At 40.4% G+C, this 23,222-nt stretch overlaps 1 protein-coding gene across 4 annotated transcripts in view; it reads right to left on the bottom strand.

The window, feature by feature from the left end:
• Nucleotides 1–23,222, bottom strand: part of bnc2 (basonuclin zinc finger protein 2) — a 173,427-nt gene that overhangs the window by 6,526 nt on the left and 143,679 nt on the right. For all 4 annotated transcript variants that reach the window (XM_028445013.1, XM_028445005.1, XM_028445027.1 and 1 more), the window contains one exon: nucleotides 4,953–7,333. In XM_028445013.1, coding sequence (XP_028300814.1) covers nucleotides 4,953–7,333 — 2,381 coding nt within the window. The remainder of the gene's footprint in view (nucleotides 1–4,952; nucleotides 7,334–23,222) is intronic.

Raw genomic sequence — 23,222 nt, 5'->3', positions numbered from 1 at the left:
GTCCGTAGTGCTGAATTGCTGTCTGCAAGGATGAACTTCTGGCCAAGAAAAGCCAGAGTCTTCCAAGATGTTGACTGGTAATCATCAGCTTTTAGCGGATGTTCTTTTTGTGGGAACATCAACCCACAGGCTTGAGGTGTGAAGTGTGGCCACAGTTTCTCCCAGCATGCTGTTGATGATGCTCAGGAAGGCAGGTCCTTTGCAACACGTGTCCATTTCTATTACAACACCTTCTCACTGCTAATAAGCTCTAAGTTAGCCATTTTTATTTATTAGATATTCCAGCATCCTATAATCGATACGGTAAACATACTGAATACTCAGTCCACACTGCATATTTTTCTATCTGTATTTCCAATTTTAACCAATTGATGAATTAATATCACAGAAATGCAAAAGTAAAGAAACCGCCACTCACATCAGTTGCTTACACAAGGAAAAAAAAAAAATCTTTTTAATTTGTATCTACGTTGTCATTTAAAACTTGGTATTGACAGAGCCGTAATGCGTGGACATAATGCCATTATCTGTTCATTTATCAAATTTGCACTTTCTGCCCCATTTCCCATTGTCCTCCATCTCCATTACTCCTCTGCAGTCTGCTCTATATTCCCTCCCCTGAACCCCACTCCTCAGTCGCCCTCCTCAATCTCTGCCTCCCTGCTGACCGGTAATGCAGCTCACAAACCAATTTGACAGTCTCATCTTCGCCCAAAAGATGGGGGAGGCCTCTAGAGGGCCCATTTTTGACTGTGCAGAGGAGGCAGAGCGAGAGTGTGCCCGTCCCAATCGGCATTAATCATCTTTAGGTTCATCTGATGGCCCCTTGCCTTTTGCTTTTGTGTCCGTGAGCATGTGTGTGTATACATCTGTGTACACCGTCTAAATAGCTCATAATGTGTAAATGAGATGAAATGCATCATGGTATTAAACTGACACCAGTTGTTCTTTGTCTTTCCTGTCATTCCAGCCTGTGTGAGGTTATGGGTGTAAGTGGGAGGACAAGTTTAACAAAAATTTATCTCTTTCTGCCTCTGTTGTGTCTTCTTGGAATTCTTTGCCTTCCACCAAATTAGCCTGAGATGTTACGGCTTGCACAGCAAAATTGGACAAAGACATTAATCCATTTTGTAATTCAAGAAAAATCTGTCATCGATTTCAGTTTTCTTGAATTAGAGGTTGAATGTGATTAAAAATTGTTGGTACATGGAAATCTATAATTATCTCAATAGAACAGTCTTTTCAGTTGTTAAATAAATATATTGGATTTAAGTTTTAGAATGATAAGCCATGATTTGATTATGTGAAATTCATATTTTCTGTTTCATTGTCAGACAATTAAGAATAACAAGTGATGGTCAAGTGAATTTTCCTCCAAAACGAAACTCTAAGTGCTGCATGCCCTTTGTTTATATGAGACAAACAGAGCTGATTGTTGAGCAGAGGAGTTGGGCCCACATGCCATGAGGGAAACAAGGGAAAAGGAGAAGTCAGAGAGGAAAAGAAGAGCGGAGGAAAACTCTCAAACATAATTAACCTTCATTCTTTCCGTTTGCAGCGGCCCGTGCAGGGAACACAGGCTGCGCGCGGCTGCATCATGGGAATGTGAGAGAAGGAGGACACCTGCCTGCTGCAGCCACATGGAATGAGCAGCTGGGTGAAGGTTAAAATAAAAGTTGGATCGAGTTAAGGGAGATAAAACTATAAAATGTAAAGCCAGGTTTGTCACTGCGTGCTTTAAAAAAAAATGTATTAACATGGTTAATAATGAGAATGATTATTGCTAGGCACCTCTCCAGCTGTTAATAATGTAGCTTCTTCAGCTGCTTCAGAGTTCACTGCTCACTTTCCACAAAAAAAAAAAATCTGAATTCATTATCAAATCCCTGCATCCACTCACACTCCCACACATTATTTTGCACTCAGTTTTACACTTAAAAACAAAGATTATTATCTGTGTGCATGGATGACTTTTGCATCAGTTGTATATTTGCAGCGTTCCCTCCACTGTCATCGACTGCCGGTTGTTTTTCTCCACAGATCAAATGACCTCTCCTCTGTTTTCTTCTTAACTTTGATACGCAACCTTTTGATGCTCGTGTCTGATGTTGTGTTTACGTGCCTTTGGCTTTGCACTCTGTCAGTGGGCTAAATTATAAATGCTGAGGACTTTCCTGTTGCTTGATGTCAAGAACTGTATGGCAACTATAACAAAAATGTTTGCTTTAACCTTTGTCTTTAACAGAACTAACAGTAATTAGTCAATATGATTATCACACCTGGCTGTGTTGTAAAGTTTTGTTTCGTGAAATCTCAATATGTGAGTTTAGCCGCACAGTGAAAATATAAAAAAAGGTAGTTTGTGCTGATATTCTAGTGATAAACACTAAATCGTCCTGTGGTTTCCAAATCTTGTCAGTGCAATAGCTATGATGAAAACAACTAAATGATCTAATTTTATTGCTACCATTACACTCAAACATGCATTATGCCATTAGAGGATTACCCAGGGACAGATTGGATGTGAGCATTTTTTTGGTACTGACTGATCTCAAAGCTTCAGGATGTTTCTTTGCACTTTTTTTATTGTTGATTTCTTTTTTTACTCTAAACAAAAAAAAGTATTTTAAATGGATTTTCTTAATAGAATTTCCCTCTTTGTTCTCAGCGTATCTCTAATGAGATTTTTATTTTTACATCTAAATAGTCATTATATGCAAAATCTGCCAAATTTGGAATCAAGACAAACTGCACTATAGTACAATATTTTAATTAAATAACGCATAGAACTTAGTGCTGCATTGTCCATTTCTGGGTTAATTTAACTCGCTTTTTTTCTGTGATTATTCAGATTTTATAAAAAAAGTTGACACATTTCTGTTAATTATTTCACAGTTGAACTGTAACATTCATTGACAAATACTTGACAAGCAATCATTTTTATCAGTTGACACGTTTACACAATTAATTGGAGGTAAAAACTAATGAATGTGTCAACTTTATTTTGTAAACTCCATTGTAAGAGAGCTAGACTGTGTTTGCATGTGTGATTATGTTACAACTGCATGTACATGACATTCAGAAGCCAGACATCTGCTCATTTTTCGGTACTAAGCCAAATTGAGGCAACACTTGCTGTCATCTCTCTGCTATCGGCACAGCTGCCTCAGGTGAGCTGCTGGCTTGCACATTGTCTCCTGCTCTGCTCCCCCCCCCTTTTTAGTTTCTCACGTCTATTTATTATAATAAAGTCCAAGAATCACCTGCCTCTGATTGAAATGCTGCTAAAAGTGGTGGAAACAGATGCTTCAGATGCAACAAATGCAAAAAAAAAAGATTGAGATGGAAAAGGAGAGTGAGTGAAAGAAGGGATGAGTAAGTGTGCACATAAAACAAAAGGACTTTATGAAACACTTCAACGTAAACTTCCACGTAATCATTGATTTGACGGACAAACTTTAAAATACAGTCAAGGGCCATTCCTAACATGTGTTGTAGGAGTTGCTCTTCATTATACACTGATAGTGTTATATGATAATTTTTCATTAAAACTAACTTTAACTGGTTAAAAACTCTCCTCAGTATTTTTTAAATTGACTTCAGCCCAGTAAAAATCAGCAGCTCCTAATCAGAATGAAATGGTCAGCTTGTGCCAAACCCAAATGAACTAAATTAGTAATGCTTCAAACTTTGGACACATCTTGTAACTTAAACATGTCGCCATTGCTTTATATACAGTACATTCGACAGAGGGCATGTGCAGATCTAAGATGTGCTAACAAGCTCAGGTGAGTATGGCAGACATCACCTCTTAATGCGCTAATAAATGCAGTGGTTTGACATCTCGCTGTGACAAGGTGAGGTGATGAGGGCAGGTAAATAACACACCGCAGCTGGAGAGCATGGCTCACACTTCTTTAACTGTGTGTATGTGCACTTCTCGCCATGGCACCTACTTTTTCAAACTTTGATTTAAGGCCGAGCAGATGTCCTGATTTTTTGTTAAATCTCTCGTTTGGCTCACAGATGTTTAGTGACAACTTATCCTTCTTCTGAAAGTTGCAAATACATTTTTTTTTTATTATCATATGACTTTAATAAGGCAAGTTTCTTGCAAAAACAAAAAAAAAAAAACACCAAAGTTTTTCATTAAAGGCACACCGCAGACTTTTTGACCTAAATAGTTGAGTTATTTTAAATGATTCCTCAGGCCAATATATAGCGCATGACTGCCACTTGAAATACCGCCCATGTAAGTTTGGAGAGACAGACTGTCTTTGGCCAGGTCATGTGACCTGGAGAATGCCTGGAGAACATATCACTTTACGGCAGTCACGTGACCACAGGCTCGGATAAACTCATTGGGCTAAGGCTTTTGCCACAATTTTCCCACATGTTTGCTCCTGGTCATGGCCGAGGAAAGCAAAAAGTTTAAAACAGCTTCTGAGGAGGATAAAAAGACGCTGCAGAGACCCGGCCCCCTCCCGCCCGTCCGCCCTGACCCCGGCCGCCGCGCCGACCCCCGGCAAAGGAGGCCGCCTATGGCGGCAAGGCCAAAGAGTAGGGGGGGAGTGCCAGCGATGTGGCATGGAGGGCCGAGCGCCTCCGGTGGCAGGAGGAGGAGGGCGATCCCAGCCCCGCTTCGCACCCCAACCTGACCGACCAAGCCCTTAGAACCAATCCTTATCCCAAAGTTCCAGATCAACTACTGTCTGCATACACAATCAAAAGACAAGGATGGCTGGCCCGACTGACTGTTGATTTTTGCGACAGTGCTGCGCCGCATGTGGCCACTAGGGGCGCTTGACGTGAAAGTTACAGGTCTAGCGCCCCTAGTGGCCAAAAGTTACAGTGTGCCTTTAGGTGCCATACTGTTGAATTTTAAGACATGGTTTATAAAGTATAAAACCTACCTGCAACCCATCTAAAAGTTACAGTAATTTTGCACTGACCTGTCTCTGCTCCTTCTGGAAGGGAACGCAGCATTGCATCCAGCCACAGTGCACACGTGCATCTCTTTGAGGTGCACATTTTTGTAGTGCAGTTTCATACTATAGGAACTTTTGAAGCTCTTCTTACACACGTAGCAGATCTTAGGGTCCGGACTTGAACATGGGTCTCCCTCTGGTGATTGTGAAGAAGGGAATTTGGGTGGGCTGGCACCGTAGCCCATAGACGAGATGAAGCTCTCATGTAGAGCGGCCATGCTTGCAGCAGCAGCTGCGGCTGCTGCCATCCCTCCGTTATAAAGCCCATATTGGCTCATACAGAACATGTCATATGTTGGATCGTTGAATTCTTCCTTGATCTTGATTGGCGGCTGGTGAGATGATGGAGAGGACTGGCCCTTGTTTTCCATTTCCTTTCTCAAATGGGCTTTTTCACAACCATCATCATCTTGTTCTTTGTCTACACCCCTTCCACTCCTGTTGTGCTTTTGCTGTTCATCTACATCCATCAGTTCATCTCGGTAGAACATCTTAGAATCAGAGGTTTCTGACTCATTTTCAAAGTCTCTTTCATGATCCTGGTCCTCAGAAGTAAAGCTGCCCATACATCGTAGCTCAGAGGCTGCCCCTCTGCTGTCACTCCCAGTTCCTTCACGACATTCATCTTCACTCTGCCTCATCATTCCTCTGAGAGCTAAACCAGGGCTCATCTCATCCTGGGAGGGAGACTGTGGCCCACTACCACCACTGTGATTTCCAGTACCACTAACACTATTCATGTTGCTGTTGCAATTGCCATTAATTCTGACATTATTGTGAAGCAGGGTTGACTGGTGATGATGGTGATTAGAATGGATGTTATTATCATCATCTTCATCTTTGTCCTCATAGTCGTCTGCAACATCAATTACTTCCTTCTCAATCTTAACTGGCATGCTCGATTTACGCGGCTTCTTTTTGGGTGCTGGATCACAGTTCCCACTGTTTACGTCATGATTGGAAGTGGCCATTGGTAAACGGTGGGACATTGCCAGTGCCTCTGACATATGGACATTATTGTGTGAAGCAGCAGCAGCCAGCATTTGTTGCTGCTGGTCCATTAGAGTGGTGCTGTTGGTTGTAGTGGGCATAATTGGGCTGGTGGGCAGTGAAACTGGAGGACTGACCAGGTCTGCAGGGGACAGTAGTGTTCTGTAGAATGGTGGTACTGGCTGGACTGGCTGAACAGACTTCAGGGAGGGGAACACCAGGGGACTTTGCAGTGGTGACTGAAGCATGGGGTCAACTGGTGGTGTTGTGAAGCCTAGTGGTGGCCTTCCAGGGCTGGTGAGTGTGAAGCCTCCGTTCTTAGTGCTCGAGATGACTGGTGTACCAGAGTTTGAATGTCCTCTAATCAAATCCTTGTCCCGGTTGTTGCGCAGCATAGGCATGTGCAATCTAGGATTAGGATTAGCACTGTGACGGTTGCGGCTCCGTAATGAGCTGAAGACCATATTACAGCCTTCAATTGTGCAACGATGTTTAATTTTCAAATGTACAGCATTATAGTGTATCTTCAGTGTGCCCTTATCATAGAACGTTTTCCCGCAAGAGTTGCAGCACACACGACCTTTGCGTGAGGTGGATCCCATGCGCCGCATGCGATGCATTTTAGAAGAAAAGGAAGGATGGCTGATGCTTTTGGTTTGTTCATCCTTTACAAAGTGGTGGTGGACTTGATGCTCACTCAAACTGTTGGATTGTTGGTTTTGGGACTGGGAATGGGCCTGCTGCTGCTGTTGTTGTGTCTGCTGTTGCTGCTGTTGTGCTTGCTGGATAGAGGGCGTTGGGGAGATAGGTGATTCCCGATTGTTGGGTTCTGTCTTCGGTTCAGTAATGCTGTTAATGGTGCCCAATGCTCCACGGCTTGGGCTCTGACCTGTGCGAAAGGGCGATAGGGACACTTCGGATTCACTGGTGTCCACCTGCTCTCCTTGGCTCGGCAAACTGGGCTCCCGGTGTCGCAAAGCAGACTGCTCAATGGGGAGGCCGTTAGGGGGTAAACCGAGCATTGGTGCAGAAACTGGGTTGATATACTGGAAAGGCAGTAGAAATGCTAAACTGTTTGGAATATTCTCAAAGTGATGAATACTGGACGGACTGCTGTTTTCCAGATGTGTTAGGAGCCCTGGGCTGCGAGTCCTGTTGTTGCTTTCAATGAATGTCCTAATCCCAGAGTCAGTCTTAGACGAGGGAACTGTAACTGCCTGACCTTCCTTCTCCTGAATGGCCATCAGCTCTACTATGGACTTGGTTTCTCCAAAGCGCAGGAACTGCTGGAGGGTAATGATCTCTTCTTCACGAGACATAATGGTCCAACGGTCCAACACCTTGCCTGCAGCATCCTAGATGCCCCAGAAACAAAAGGAGAGAAGACAAAAACACAAACCTTTATTGATTTTGCATAATCAGTGTGGTCAAAGGAGAAGATAGAGCAGGGGTTAGTTTGTAAGGGTGAGTTTTTCTGCTCATGAAATTCAAAGCCCCCTGGAGCAACAATCAACTACCACAGCTCAGAATAAAACCGGGCCCTTCTGCCATCCTTTTTCCCATCTGCTTTTCCATCATTCTCTTCTCTGCTTATTTCTCTAATAATCAACGACAACAAATTACTCTAACCAGGAGTTATGTTAATCCAATTTAATTATACAAAAACAATCTTGTAATCATATTAATCTTACACAACTCAATAAATACAATAAATATAACCTTGTAAAAAAAATAGATATTGTCATAATCTGGTTTGTTTATCAGAACTCTCAGTTAGAGCAGAATTTGTCTTAGCTAATGATTTTGAGGTAGAAGATTTTATTTTGTCATACTTAAATCTTAAGTCTTCACTTGCTATTCTTAATATGATAATCAGCACACTAGTTGCAGTTACTACAGGTATTACATACAGTAAGATAGTGATGTTTTTTTTAGAGAGAGACTTTAAACACTCCAGCACAGTTTCCTCTGGGAAAAACATCCAAGTGACATCAAGGGACCGACACAAGCGATGACAATTATTCACGCTAAAATGGTAACATTTCTTATGTGCTCCTAGCTGCTGGCATCTATAAAAGATAAATGGCAAGTGTGGTGCATAAAAAGCTGTAAAAACCAACATCACAAAGCACAAAGGGCCTGTAAGGAGAAAACAGAAATAAATGTTTAAAGAGAGAAAGAGAGAGAGAGACATAGAAGAAGATGAAGAACAGAGAAAATAAAAGCGCGAGTGGTTTCAAATCTTGCCCTCAGATATACTGGAAAAATAGATTCTTCTGAGACAAAACATCAATAGTCACTGGGGTATTTGTTGTTAAATATACATTAAAAACCATTTTACACTTTCATTCTGTGTGCGCTCTGGAGTTTTGGCCTCGAGGTATGACTTTAAATTCTGGCTTGGACGCTGTTATTTCATAGTGCTTGGCCAACTGGGCATTTGTACTTTTATTTGATTTAATTGGAACAAATATTGAAAGTAAATTAGAAAGTGAATCTTGACATAGCTGCACAATCAGAATTTATAAGGAAATTGTAGCTCTAAGAAGAGCAGCAGCGCTATGTTTGCTGTAGGAAAGACAATACTGTATGTTCCAGTTTAAATGCACTAATTCAGGCTGCTGTTGCATCTGAATGCATTTTTTTTTTTTTTTTTTTTACAACGAATAGGGTTTCACATAGTTGTGTAATATGTTTCAAGTTTTCTTTATACATGCAAACATTTTCACCAAAGAAGTCTGTTTGAAAAACATTTCCTGGTATAAGTGATGTAAATTATTGTTTATCCAAAGCTGTCTCCATCCTTAACCTGGCACTAAAATAGTTAAGACAGTATTTGTTCCACTTCTAATCCATTCCTCTGCTTTTACTGCCCCACTCTTGAAATCAAACAAAAGCCAAAGCACAATGACACTGACCAAACTGGAAACCCATTAGTGTTAGAAAGGGGCAGCCAACTGTCAGAACAGGTCAGCAGTTTTCTCAAGTAATGGACCTTGTCTGAAAAGAAGCGATCTAAGCACTCCTTGTTCACTGGTCAATTGAGTTTTAAATGCCAATCAACCAGTGTTTGACTTTAGGGCAGGCCTGGTGCAAGGCATCAACACAAATTTTAAACAACGTGTGAACCTGTCAGAAGGTTTGAAAGGAGCATATTTGACTGAAGTTTGCATGAAGGCTACAACAGTTTTTATTCGTATGGCCAGTTGGTATTTTAACTCAGGGGTTGGCCACATTTTTCCATGCTTTTTAAAAAGAAATACAACTTCCGTCCAATCATTTTTTACAGATATAAATATCAAGGACTAGTTAACAATAATAAAAATGTGTTATACAAATGGCTCCCTAAAGTGTGTTGACATACAATTTCTGCCCTTGTTGTCTTTACTACAGTAAGTCTCTCTCCACTCCTCTGCATTAGCCTTTTGATGCTGCGAGAGAAACAAATATGCCATTAGAAGCACTTTTACAAGTAGGCACTCATCTTCCAATTAGCTTAATGTGGCCCTCTTCCCCCTACATTTTCCAGGCCTGCCCCACCTCTTCTTGTACACTCCCTCCAGTAAAATCTCATTAATCCATCCCTCCCCCATCTCCCCTAGTGCTATGACATATTAGTCTGTCATTATGCATCCCAGAGTCCTTTAAACAATGCAGCTAAACCTCTGTTTGCTAGGTTAATGACTATTAGCCAATAATTACAGCAGAGAGACGACGGGGTACCCACTTTATCTGGTGGACAGCTTCTGCTGTTAGTTTATTTTATCTGCCTGCCTTCATGTCTCGCAGAATTAATCCAGCAATGGTTGTATTTATTCATCTCCTCTCTGCTGCAACACATTCTTAATTCATTGCTGTCTCTAATGTGATAGTGCAAGATGTTGTGTAGAGAGAAGTGTGGTATCCGCCGAGCAGATTGCTGACTATGAGGATGGGCAAATAATGGCCTTGTCATGGCCCGGGGTACCAGTGTCAGTTAGAACAAATCAGGCAATTATGCAATTAGCAGTTTTTGTGCTGGGCTGTATTAAAAGCTGGGCTGTGCAGTTTTATTTGATAGCACAGTGTGCATTAGGGATTAACATTTATCCTGTATATGCTCCTAACTAATCAGCTCCGATCATATTTAATGACTGAGGCTAATTGACAAGCAGCAGTCATGCAAACCACAGCACAAAAAGGACAGATATGTCAATATCCTGTAATATAAATACATATTTTGTAGTACATAGTTGCTCAAAGATTGTTGTGTTAAATCCAATGGTGGCTATATTGGTTTCACATTATAATAACCCTATGTAACCTATAACAGTACAGCTCCAATAAAATCTGTTCTCACAATGGCAAAGTGAACCATGGGAACCACATTGATTCACCAATCACCTTGCAGTGAATGTTACTCTACTAAGCCTCAAGGGGATCTCCATTGATCTCCAGTCCTGCTTTCAGATCCAGTTCCTTAAAAAAAACCTGCTGTATTCTTGTGTTTGCCACTTCAAGGGAGGTTAAGCAGAAGTTCCTTGTGATCTGAGAATGTCTTGAACCTTGATGCTTCCTCTTCCATATTCTGTTTCTCTCCTCACCCTACATTGGACTTTATGAATAATGCAAAAGATCTAGTGGCGAGTGGTACAATGGGGGATGGGTTCACGCAAAGCCCACTGCCTGGAGCCATCACATCAGAGGGCAAGAGCTCCCAAGATGCAGCCAGCTCCCCCATTGGCTCCCTAGTGGCAGGTCAGAGGTCATGTGTGAACAACTAGCTCTACTTCTTGTCTTGTGATGGACCAGAGGGAAATCAGTAGCTACGTTCAGATGTGGGTGGAGGACATCTGTAAGAATCATAGCTGTTGAAATTTGCATTCTGTGATCTCTGTAAACTCTCCTTTTATGCTTCGTACAATCGAAGTATTTCTTTATGGATGTGCATGTGTTTCTACACCTCATTGATTTGATGTTCGCTGACCAGTAAGTCTTGGTAGCATTTTTTCTGAAAAACAAATGTAAAAGTAATTCTTAATAGTAGTAATTCCATATCCTATAACTAGTTGGAAGCAAATCTTTCACTTACCACATTTTTTTTTTTAACCAAGGTTCTCTTTAATGTTTTTAAACCATAATATATATATATATATATATTTTTTTTTTTTTTTTTTATTTCATCTATGGATACAAAGATTTGACTTTAGCACAAAGTATATGTGCCTCTTTTTTCTTGCTCTGACTGCTTCAAGTACAGTGCAAGTAGATTATCTTGCAACAGAGGTTTGTAGTTCACTTTACAACTGTGTTTAAAAAACGAAAGAGTCTATTTGTATGGTTGCCGTATGGACAACCCCCGGCGCTATTGGTACGGTTACCGAAGAACACGTCTTAGGGTTAGGCTTAAGGTTAGGTTTAGGTTATTATCCAATATCGCAACAATTTTTAGGGTTAAGGTTAGGTTTAGGGTAAGGTTTAGACTTAGTCACATGACATAAACTGGCCAATGACTGACCTATCATGGGACCTAACCTGACCAAATAGGGGCGCTGCCTACGGATAGAATGTCGGTATATTGATGCAGCAACCGTACGGATAGACACTGCCTTAAAAAAATGCATGAAATAAAAAAAGGATGTCTTAGACCAGTGTTTCTCAAATGGGGGTACGGGATGGCACTGCAGGAGGTACTAATCATCAGATGACCGAAATTTATATATATATATAAAAAAAAATCTATTTAGGAGGCACTGTTTTTCAACCTTGCGGTCAGGACCCCCTAAAATTTCTGAATTATTAAAATATCTTTAGAATTTTTTAAATTGTTAGTATTGTTTTTAATTAAAACAACACACAACTGTATTTCTATACTTTCAGTTTGTGAAATATAAATTTAGTTCAACTACAATGCAGTACAAAACAATGATAATCTGAGCACAAACGTGAACAAAAACTAATTCTAAAAAAAAAAAATTATTTGCGGTCGCCAGAAATTCTTGATATCAAAATGGGATCACGATCCAAAAAAAGGTTGGGAACAACTGCAGTAAAAACTGTCTTTCTACTTATTTAAAAAATTAGATTCTTTCAAATGTGTGTTATCACTCGTTCATTCCGTCATTATGCTCTATAGTTGTTTTTAAACGGTTTTCTAAGCAAAATGTTGTTGTTGAACAAAGGGGGGTACTTGATTCAGAAATAAGAGAAAGGGGGTACTTGAGCCCAAAAAGTTTGAGAACCACTGTCTTAGACAACGATTTCTAAATGTTTGACACAATATGATCTGACCTTTCTTTCTTTACATCATTTTATTTAAACTAATCACCATCCTTGGCCCAACAGTGTCCATGTCTTCCTACACTGAGTTATCGTTAGACATTATCTGCTTGTGAAAGTGACATTTTAGGTCCCCCAACCTCTGATTCCCCTGTGTGTCCTAAAAAGTAGTTCTCTAGCATTGTAATGGAGCTAAAGGACACTCCTTTGGCCACAGCCCAGCAGAGGGCAGAGGTGCAGATGGAGCAAAACATAAAAGCCATTTCAGGCCACGCTGTGAGCAAAAAAACTCAGAGACTCTTAAGAACCGCCTCACAGCACTTATATGTTAACAGCGCTTAGTTGTAGCCTGATGTATTGATTTTTTATCTCTCTGCACAAAGCAAGCGGTAACACAATAACACTGGTTTGCCTCACCCAGCTGGGCTGAGGATCTGTAGCTGTGGTCAATGTGTAAAACCCAGCAGATTTAGAGCTGGGAGCTGGAGGGGATGCCTCGGAGTAGAAGGGTGCAGTGAAAAAGCCTGATGGTTCACATTAATTGAGGATGATTCGTGTGATCTCCTGGGTCTGACTATAGCAGCCAGGTCTGTCCTCGGCCTGGAAGACAGATGTGGGGGCCTCTGTGCAACCTCAAGGGCCGATGCAGAGCAGTGAGGCGGCTGAGAAATGGTCTGTCTGTCCAGTGTGTGTGTGTGTGTGTGGAGATGCTTTTCTTTCCCTCTTATATCACATCTCCTTTGTCTTGATTACTATTTTGGCATTAGGCCGAAACACAGAGTAGTGCATTAACATGTGCTCCCAATTTGCTTTTTGGTCATGTTCTCATATGGATGTACTGTACCTGCCTGTATCTGTCCATTTTATTTCTTAATAATGTGATAACTCGTTATCATATCATTTGTCATCACTATCATTCTAGTTGTTCGAGCATAACTGCCTAAAAAGAGAGTAAACAAAATACATTCCATAAGGATTCTTTTTTCCGATTTTTTTGAACCAAAAAGAAAATTTGTTTCATGCTTTTACAAATTAATCTCCACAACACCTGAAAAGAAATAGTCAACGGATCATGGGAAATAGATACAGACTAGAAAATGCAAACGAGAATTCCCAACACTAAAATACTCATGCATGACGTTATGCAGATGTGGGCAAATGTTAACTCATTGTCAAAAATTTGAAGAAAGGAAGTATTAAGTCAAAAATGAAATGAAAAAAATATCAGTATAAAAAAAAACTACTGTACACAACATTCTTCAACTAGTTAACATAAGATAATATAATGTATTTATTTATTTTTTTGAGTGAAAAAAATATTGAATTGGGTTTGTAATTCAAGAATGATTTCTTACAAAACTTTTTTTTATTTTCACACATTTTAATTTGTATCGTTTAATGCATTAAATAATATACATAATTATTTAGATGTTAATGACATATGTCAGCAGTGGTTAATGTGTGTGGCTGACAGGCGATCGTCACGGATTCAGAGAACATTTGCTTGTAGTTTCCAGACTTACGACTGATTAGCACAAAAGTTTTCATTATTCAAAAAACTATAACAGTTATAGAAATACTAAATTGATAGCGAAAGTGCAGCTGCTGATTATCTGCACATTCTGATACCTCGATTGTTACAATGGGACAGCTAAAACCTGCTACAAAACGTACGGAAGCAGAGAATAATAAAAACAATATAACAGAATCACAATAATTCTCATTAAATAATAGTGTAAGTCATTCTGCTACTGTGGAGCTGGGGACAGATAAAGGTGTCGTAACATGCAGACACACTGCATTAGAGGAGCTTTTCAGCCTCCCCGTGCTTTGGCTGTGGAGCATGCAGGAGGAAAGAGAATAAGCTAATGGACTCTTTATTTAATGTGATCAGAGCCATTATTGACAGGCTGCCAGGAAGATGCAAGACCATTAACTCCAGCATCTCTTTCTCTCTCTCTCTTTCTGCTACCTTTCCTCCACCTCCACTCCACTCCTTTCCCCTGGAGTATTTCACTGCCAGACTGAATCACATATGGAGTAAGGGCCACTGGGGGGTCTGGTGTGGGTGCCCCAGAGGGATCAGTGTCTGTCAAGTTAACTAGGAATCCATGATACAGACAGTTTGGAATATATATATAAAAAAAGGGGTTAGGGTAAAAAAAAAAAAAGCTATTTCATTCTCTGCTCTTGCAACTGTGATTTGTATTATTTAAAACAGAGATAGATCCTAATAGGAACAATATAATCTATCACACAAATTAATTTAAAGTGATACAAAATGATAAGCGTTTTAGATTTCTTGTTTTTATATCAAAAAAATTCATGAACATAAAATGTGAAATTGTGCAGGATTAGCAATAACTAATTTCCATCCTCTGGTCCATGAATACAGCCACATAAAACACACAATATATTAAAACACAACAGTAAAAATATCAGCAGAATTAAATTTTGTCATCCAAACACATTTTAACTCCTTACCAGTAGAAAATAACTAAATATTCCCAGAATATTAAAAGCTGAAAGCTAAAGTGCTATAATTAAAATGCACAATGCCCAAATAATGGTATTACAAAGACAAAATTTTTTTTTTTTCACATTTCCCCCTTTAAAAAAAACTAATAATTGCACATTTTCCCATTTCACATGTTAAAAGGTCAGTTGAGGTGAAGATCTTGGTCAGCTAGATAGACAAACAGTGTCATTACAGACAGTAAAACAATCAACAAAACCAGAACAGCTTATGGTTGTGGGAGCAGTTTTTACTCTCCAGCCTCAATTTTTAGAAAATGTATCAGGGTGGCTGCGGATCTCGTATTTCACTGGCTAGACTATTCTAAGTGTGAGAGGCCTGATATAAAATCACTGTCGGTCCAAAGGTGCTTCTTCTAACAGGAAGGAGGCGGCGGCCATTAGAGCTGGCCCTCATTGGTCTGTTTGGATTTCTTTTTTTTTACTAAAAGAGGAACTAAACCTCAAACCCACTTTTTTCTGCTGAATACATATGTATTTGGGTATTAAATAGTGCGGTTGATTGATCATAGTCCCACTCTTCACAATTTAGTAAAAGTATTTAAATTTTGCGTATTTAGCTGTAAAATGTCCGTCATATTGGCCCCTATGGGTTGAACGCCAGCTGTTACAATTCAATTTTGCAATTGGCTGAAACGGAGTCTTCCGGATTCCCCTGCGTCATTCACTTTCACTGTTGGCCCCGCCTCTCCTATAAAACCTGAGAGGAGGGAGAGGGTTTCCTCCAATCACAGCCCTCAGTGAGCATTGATTGACAGGAAGTCCACTGTGTTCCGTGTGCGGTGATGATTGTGACTCTGCTTCTATAAAGAGCAGATTCTGCACTAAACAGAGGGTTCACCGAGCTATGTGTGTGTTTACAGACACATCATGCGATGAGTGTATTCCCGTCTGTCTTGCGTGTGCGCAGACGTGTGTGTCCGTCTTATTGCTATGTGCGCGAGAGCAGGGCTGTTTGCCCCTGAGTGGTGTCTGTAAGGCTGTGTGTGAGGTTCACATTGTGATTGTGTGTGCTTGTGGTAGTAGTGACATTTTCAGCTTATGAACTCGCTGTGTGTGTACAGACACATCATGTTTTGTGTGTATTACTGTCTGTCTCTGTGCTTTGTGGGCTGACAGTGGGTGTGTCTACAGCAGTAACGCCCATAATCAAGGCATTTTTTGACTTTCCCTCCTCGTGGCAGGTCAGCAGAAAGCAGGGGTTTAGTTACTCTTTAGTAAATTCCTGCAATAGAACAGGAGCTAATGCTTGGATGACTTTATAAACCAAAATAGAGTCTGCATTTTCCCCACCCTGTAAATGATGTATTTCTATGATCATGCAATGATGATATGCTTATAGTCCTTAATGTCTGTTTATAGACTGTCACAATCTGTTTTAAGGTGGTCTTGGATGCTGTTTTTCAGTTTGTCATACAATACGTCATATGTGACACATTGATTGCACTCAAATACAGCTTAGCTAAGCATACATTCAAATCCTCTTTCGTGGGTTGTGATGTACTAATAATATTCATATTCTTTATTTAATAATATTTTAATTTGTTTTTGCTGATTCTACTAAGAAAGAGACAAAGAATCTTGAGGAAGGATTGCTAAACACTAAAACTTTTTTTAAAGACAAATAATTATCCATCCACTTATTAACACAGAAATATTAATAAGTTAAAAACACCAATGACCCTGGCAAACATGCTTTTGGAATGAATAAACAAAAGTACCGTAAACCAAAAGGAAAAAGAACATCAGGAACCAATGTTACTGTCACCAAGATATGGATAAAATAGTTAACTGTAGAGCTACAGTATTTCCTCTAATAGATAAATGTAAGGTTGGGCCTTTTAAGATTTGTTACATGTGTATTAAAGTAAATGGAAAAAATAAATAAATGTTCACTGAGCAGGTTAAATGGTCCTATCTTACCAACAGTAAAACAGCCTTGTTAAAAATGTTGTCTGGCATGAAAGATAATTCATTTGTCTAGATGTGAATGGTGCCTGTGTGGTTTAAGTTCACTTTACAATAACCCAAAGTGTCAGAACTTATTTATCCCTGAGGGCTAAGGGCTCACAATACCAGTGTCCCACAGGATGTTTGTACATTGATGTACAGTAAATGTGGGTATTTGTGCTCATGTGGATACAACAGGAGGTGGTACTCAGCTCTCTATCAGCATGATTTCAGGGTCTGGACCTGTCGAGTGTCACAAGATCTGAAATTGTGATTACCTAAAAATAAACACTATTACCAATTGGTGCTGCCTCTTTTCACTGTAACCTATATGCCTGGAATAGCTTTGGACCATCAAAACACAAAACGGACATAAGTAAAGCAGAAAGATCAAATGGCAAGCCTGAAATTTTAACATTCCTTTTCCTGTTATTGATTGTTAACTCATGCATTTTTAAATTTTCTGTAGAATTTCAAGCTTTGCGTTTGTGCGAGAACAATATTAAAGAAATCATTGCATGGTGAGCACTGCTAGATGATAGGGGTCATTTAAGACTGTTGACACCTTGCATGGCCAGCAGATGTTTGATCCATCCAGAGGAACATCTGGTCCGTAACACGCTCAATCCATTTCACTTCACTTCTCTTTTTCAGTTTTTCATTGTTCCTTATGGTCTACTAAACTCTGCTTTTGCCAATGCTTCCCACAAATGTTCATTCTCTATTGTTCCTTGTGGTGACTTTGATTTGACTTTGGATTTGTTTCATTACAGATTATTCAATTGTTTACTTTAATCCATAGTGTGGTCACCATGTTATTCAGTGTAAGAAACTTGTAACAGTGAAATAAAAGGTCATCAAAAAATGTCATTATTGCGGTGTACACTGGGTACAGTGTTTTACAGCTTCTTAGGTTTTTTTTTTTTTTTTATTGTCGAAGGCTGAGGTTCATTGCACTACTAAAATTTCAGTGTTCTGGGGTGCAATGTGATGAGAGAACTGTCAACTCCCTGAAACTTAACATGAAACTTACTTTAATAAACGTCAACTCTATGACCACACAGAGAAACCTTTGCCAGTTTAGAAAACCATATCAGCAGGATGACGGGCCATACAATGGTTGGCTTGGTCCCAGTGACAGGCAATGAGTTGAGCACTTCCCTCCTCTGTTTATTTAGAAAGGGAACACAAGGCCACCTGGAGACTCAGGTCCAAGATCTCCAACCCCATAAATTACTTGTGGAAGGAGCGCTAACCTCACACCAAGAGATTCGTATTTCGACAAATATTTATTGGTATTTTGATAGAATAGATGTAAAAGAAAATTGCATACAACATTGCAAAACGTATTACTTCTCTGATTGTTTTTGTTGTTGTTAACTGCATTTGAGCTGCTTTGATATCACCATAAGCTTATCCAGATTTTAGTGTAAGTGTAATGTAATATTCCCATGTTTGGGTCTGCCCTGGTCTGGCATTGCTGTGGAGTGCAAAGCTATTGATCTTTTAAGTCGTGTGGTCGGCAGGGTTCCTGTCAGTAAACGCATCGAGCCAAAGCCCCTTCCATTCCCCCTGCCCTTTGTAGCTCTACAAGCTAAACAGCTATCACTGAAACTCAATACAGGCAGACAGGGCCTGAGTCGTCAGCTAGCAGCAGTGCCCGAAACGTCCCATGGGGCTTGGGCTAAGTCAATTTAGTGTGTGTAGCATCTCACCTTGTAACCTGTGCCAGCAGAATGTGTCGCGCTAATATGTCTCTCCATATGAATTACAAGCCAGTAAGAGGAATTGAGATGCAATAAGTATAGATTAGATAATGTCCATGTTCTGTCTGCATCTTGTTCGGGTGGGGCTAATAGCCTCTAACAGGGTGTCTGGCTGTGGCCTGGAGGTGAGATGGGGCATGCAGGCCTCTGAGACTACTAAGGAGCTCTGGGAAATAAACTTCGCTGTCAAAGCAAAAGAAAGCCAGAAGCTTGAGAAACAGGTAGCATTGAAGAAATGATTAGTGCAGAATGAGGAAGGACGCACTCGGGCTGTTAGCAATTTTTGTCTGACTATTGATCAACTCCGAAGCTTTAGGGGTTTGGGGTAGTGGTCTTCGAGCACTCACCTTATCTGATGTAGTAAATTGTTATCTCATTGATTTGTATTGTACTGGTTACACTGACCTGTGTGTCGGTCAAAGTGCCTGACAGTATGTGGGTGGGATGGGTGCCAAAGTATGGGAGAAAAGGTGCGAGTGGGTGGTCCGATGGGGGTTCAACTAGGAACCGTGTTAACACTAACTCTATATATTGATCAGAGAAAATTCACAAAGATCATATTTTCTTCTTCCTGTCAATACGCTGAGATGCTTAATTGATTAATTTTGCACCTTGTGAATCACTGCTCTGTATTCATGATTATGTTGCTGTCTAAATCCATCAAAAATACTTTAGGCATTTAGGGGGTTTGCTTGTTTCACACTATAACCACCCTGAAAAGATAAATATTGGCTAAGCAGCTTGGATGGTATCACATCACATTTATTATGATATTTCTGCTACATTAGTTAACAAAATAAACTTTTAGATTGGCAGATGATCTACTTTAACGTCCAAGCTCTACACCAGGGGTCTCACACTCCCCAACTTTTCAACTTTATCACACAAACCTGACTCTAAATCATCAGAAATGTAGCATGTCTGATAATCAGCCTGACCTCAGGTGTGTTGCAGCAGTTTTCACAACTTCAGACATAATAAACCCTTTTAAGCCTGTTTAATGCAGTTTTTCTTAAAGTAAGGCTGCTTTATGAAGCGTTGTCTGTGTAACATCACTGCGGCTCAAGATTGTGGGTTAACTTTCACTGGTACCCCTAAAAGTGTTGATCGTATTTTGACCATCACACTTTTTAAACACGTTCATATTTCCCCCATAAACATATGTAAACAAAAACAAAAGACAGCACACAAAAAAATCATAGATATGCAGTATACACACACACACACACATACACCCACACAAACACAACTATGGAATATTTGCCTCAGGCAATCCCTGCAGGCAATTGTGGAATGTATGCCATCGACCTGCTGAGTGAGAAGGTAAGTGTGACCCAAACTCGGCCCTCAGCTCTTTGATGTGTGTGCGTGTGTGTGCGCGCGCGCGCATGTGTGTGGGTCAGAGGGACTGAGTAATCCTCTGACACGCCTGTGGAAAAATACAAGGACGGTGGCTGCACTTAAGGCTCAGAGGAGCAGTTTATTCATGTCCAGGCTCATGTGGAATGGACTGACAGCTTCCAGAGCTACAGATACATATGTGTACGATACACAACGTTGTGCCTCAATAACACCAACTCTGTCTCCATGTGACGTTTGCTGCTTTCGACACCAAATCGTATTCGACTACTTCAGAGAAAACCAAATAAGGTACAGCTATATACCGACACAATGCAATCATGAAAAATAAACTGTTGACACTATGAATATTTAGGCCCACATCCGCTGTAAATCCTTATGTATAAAGTGACGGCAGATCACTAGAACGGGCCGTAGGACCTACTGCCACATGTGACCATAACTTTCCCTGCTTGTCTGTGTTGGTATAATTTTTCATTTTCTACTGTCTAAGGCCAATTGATTTTAAAATGGAGACAAATAAAAAGACATTAGGATTATGAGTTAGCCACTGGTCTAATGTGAGTTCTGTGAAACATAAGCAACACCACAATAGTAGTCATTTCATCTTCTTATTGTCTAATCGCCCATCTGACTGCCTGAGCATTTCTCCTCTTAACCCTTGAGATACTTGCTAATGGCCCTCACAATGGAATTATTTACTAGTCCTAGCAGGGGGGCAAATGGGTCAAATTGTGTGTGCGCGCACGCCCTTGTATTCGTGGGTGTGTGTGTGTGTGTGTGCAGCTGAACTCACAAGCACACTTCTGCCCTTCGTACTGAAGAGTGAATGAGAGGGAATGATGGAACCAATGAAGCACACATTGACTGAAAGAGGAGGAGAAGGAAGAGGGCGACTGACGGAGCAGGGCTGAGTGCTGCTTGCTAAAGTGAAAAATCATGCCATGGTGCAGAGGGGCCTGCTTTTGTCCTCTGGGAGAAGTGACTACATCTACGCTGGCACTCAAGTGCTCTTAAATACTCGCACTTTTTTCTCTCTACCCCTCTACACACCCATTTATCTATCTGCCGCCTTTTTTCACTGGTCCCTGGTTGTCCCTCAGTCCAGTCTAGGTACAAATGGCTATTTGCTGTACAACTCCCCCCAACATGTTTGTGTCTGCTGGCTCTTGTTCCCAACAGCATGTAAAACAAAAGAAGAATATGTGTCTTGACAAATAGCTCCAGAGGACACAAAAGGCTCTCCAATGGAGCTGTTAGAAGTGGCTGAACTACTTCTCTGTCAATGGGCTTTAATCTGGCAAGGGGCTACAAGCAGTCATTAGCTGTGTTTCAATTACCCTTGGAAATGTGCAAAATCTAAATAGCGCAATAAAAACTGGTAATAAAAACGCCTGAATTTTGAAAAAACACTTCAATATCGATGCAAAATTCTTACGCTTTCATGAGGAGGAATTTCAGACATTTCGATATTGAAATGTCGCAAAAGCGCCATGGAAACACTTTTTCCGCAAATACACGTCACAGAACGTGACGTACCTTGTCACATGACCATTTCTCTCCGAGAAAACATGGCGCGGTACGTGTAAACAGAAGAGGAGACAGAGACATTTCTGAGCATTATACTTAAAAATCATTAGCTCCACAAGTGTTATAAGGAGGTTCTGTGCGTTTGTCTTCCTGCAGCGAAGTCTCGCAGGATGACATTTTACGGGAGTTACAAGAAGCCTGCCCAAGGCAACCTTCAATGAAAACGCGTTCAAAGCACAATTTTACTTTTTCGACATTTAGAAATGTCGCTTATATTTTGCAAAAATCTGTAATGGAAACCCAGCTATTGTGTGGCTGTTTGCAGTTAACATACAAGCTACCCACAGAGGCAAAGGTTTTGCAGTCTAGCCAACATAATTTCCATTGATTGCACTGTAACCCCAATATTGTCTTGTAATTATTCATTCTTGTTGAAGCTGTTTTAAATTGATGCCAATGAACTGTATAAATTGAAGGAATAACTGACTGAGAGGAGGAACATGATCGGCTACATACAGTATCTAACTGATCCCCAATTACGTCTCACTTTTTGACACAAAAGTGAGATAAAGGTTGTGTAAAAGGAATCAACAGTGCTGCTAACTGACACCTGCTGGGGTTACCCTCACTTGTCAACACTTTTAGAAAGCTAGATGAAACACAATAGCAGCGCAGCCTTTCAAGCTCACACTTATACTTTTAGCAGCCTTTCTGCCAAGTGTGTGTGTGTGTGTGTGTACAAGAGTGCATGCACCGTAGACATATTTCCCCCTCTAATTAGCACGAGGGAGTCCTGGGGGCAATCAGACTGGAGGTTAATGAGAAGGAGGAGAGAGCAGAAGAGATGAGGCAGGGGTGGTAAGTAACGCACACCGTGCTGCCCTGGTGCTACAGTGTAATCCAACCTTCTTATCACGCTGTCACCCTGAAGGGGCATCAGCAGCGTGGCACCCACATTGATGTTCAAGCTTGTGACATTTCATGCCTTCGTGCCTCCGAGCAGCTGTGAAAGAGTTCATGTCTTGGCACCTGGTGATCCTTGCACCCGTTATTGTTACCCATTATCCCTTCCTTCATGGCTCTTTCTGTCTGAAGCGCCCAGATGTGACAGCATGTTTCCCATAGCAAAAAAGACCTGCCACAATAGTCTCAGCATCTGTCTGTTCTCAATTGGTGTGCGGCGGTGCTGGTGGGAGAAAAACACAATCTGCCAGATGTCATAGCTGAACCTTTCCAGGACAGAGTGAGACGATTCACGTACCCATGAAGACATAGCGATTTGATTCATGATTTGGGTTTTTAAATTAAAAAAATCAAGGATTTTCAGATATCAAAAAATCTCAGCTCTGTCTATAATTCATTTTTTGTCAGTTTGTTGCATTGTGTGCTGGCTGCATGTTCTTTCTCCTTCAACTTTCTACGACACATGTTCTCCACATGTATGTTGTAATCTAGTTTAATGGCATATTGTGTGCTGTTAGAAGAAAGCCTAATTTGTATTCTTTTGTGTAGTGACATGCATTTTTTTTTAATTTACTGCTGTCTTTAGGTCTTTGAGCTGTGTTTTAAACCAACACATGGCTTTCCTCGGCAAAATGCACGCATCCTTGATTTTTCTTTCTATTTTTTTTAAGAAGAAGATATTTTCCTACATTTCCTTTTAAAGAAAATGATTGATTATAAATTTAGACAGATTTGGCTGTGTTGTCTTTTAATGCAAAAAAATACTTCAAAATTAAAAAAAAAAAAAATATATATATATATATACTGTTGTAAATAAATACACTTTTTTTGTACTGGAATTAAGGATAATCATTTTTTTCCTCCCCAAACTGCAATTCCTTGC

This window comes from Gouania willdenowi, chromosome 1 (assembly GCF_900634775.1).
Source record: "Gouania willdenowi chromosome 1, fGouWil2.1, whole genome shotgun sequence".
NCBI classification, from domain to species: Eukaryota; Metazoa; Chordata; class Actinopteri; order Blenniiformes; family Gobiesocidae; genus Gouania; species Gouania willdenowi.
This window is presented reverse-complemented; position numbering and strand designations above follow the sequence as displayed.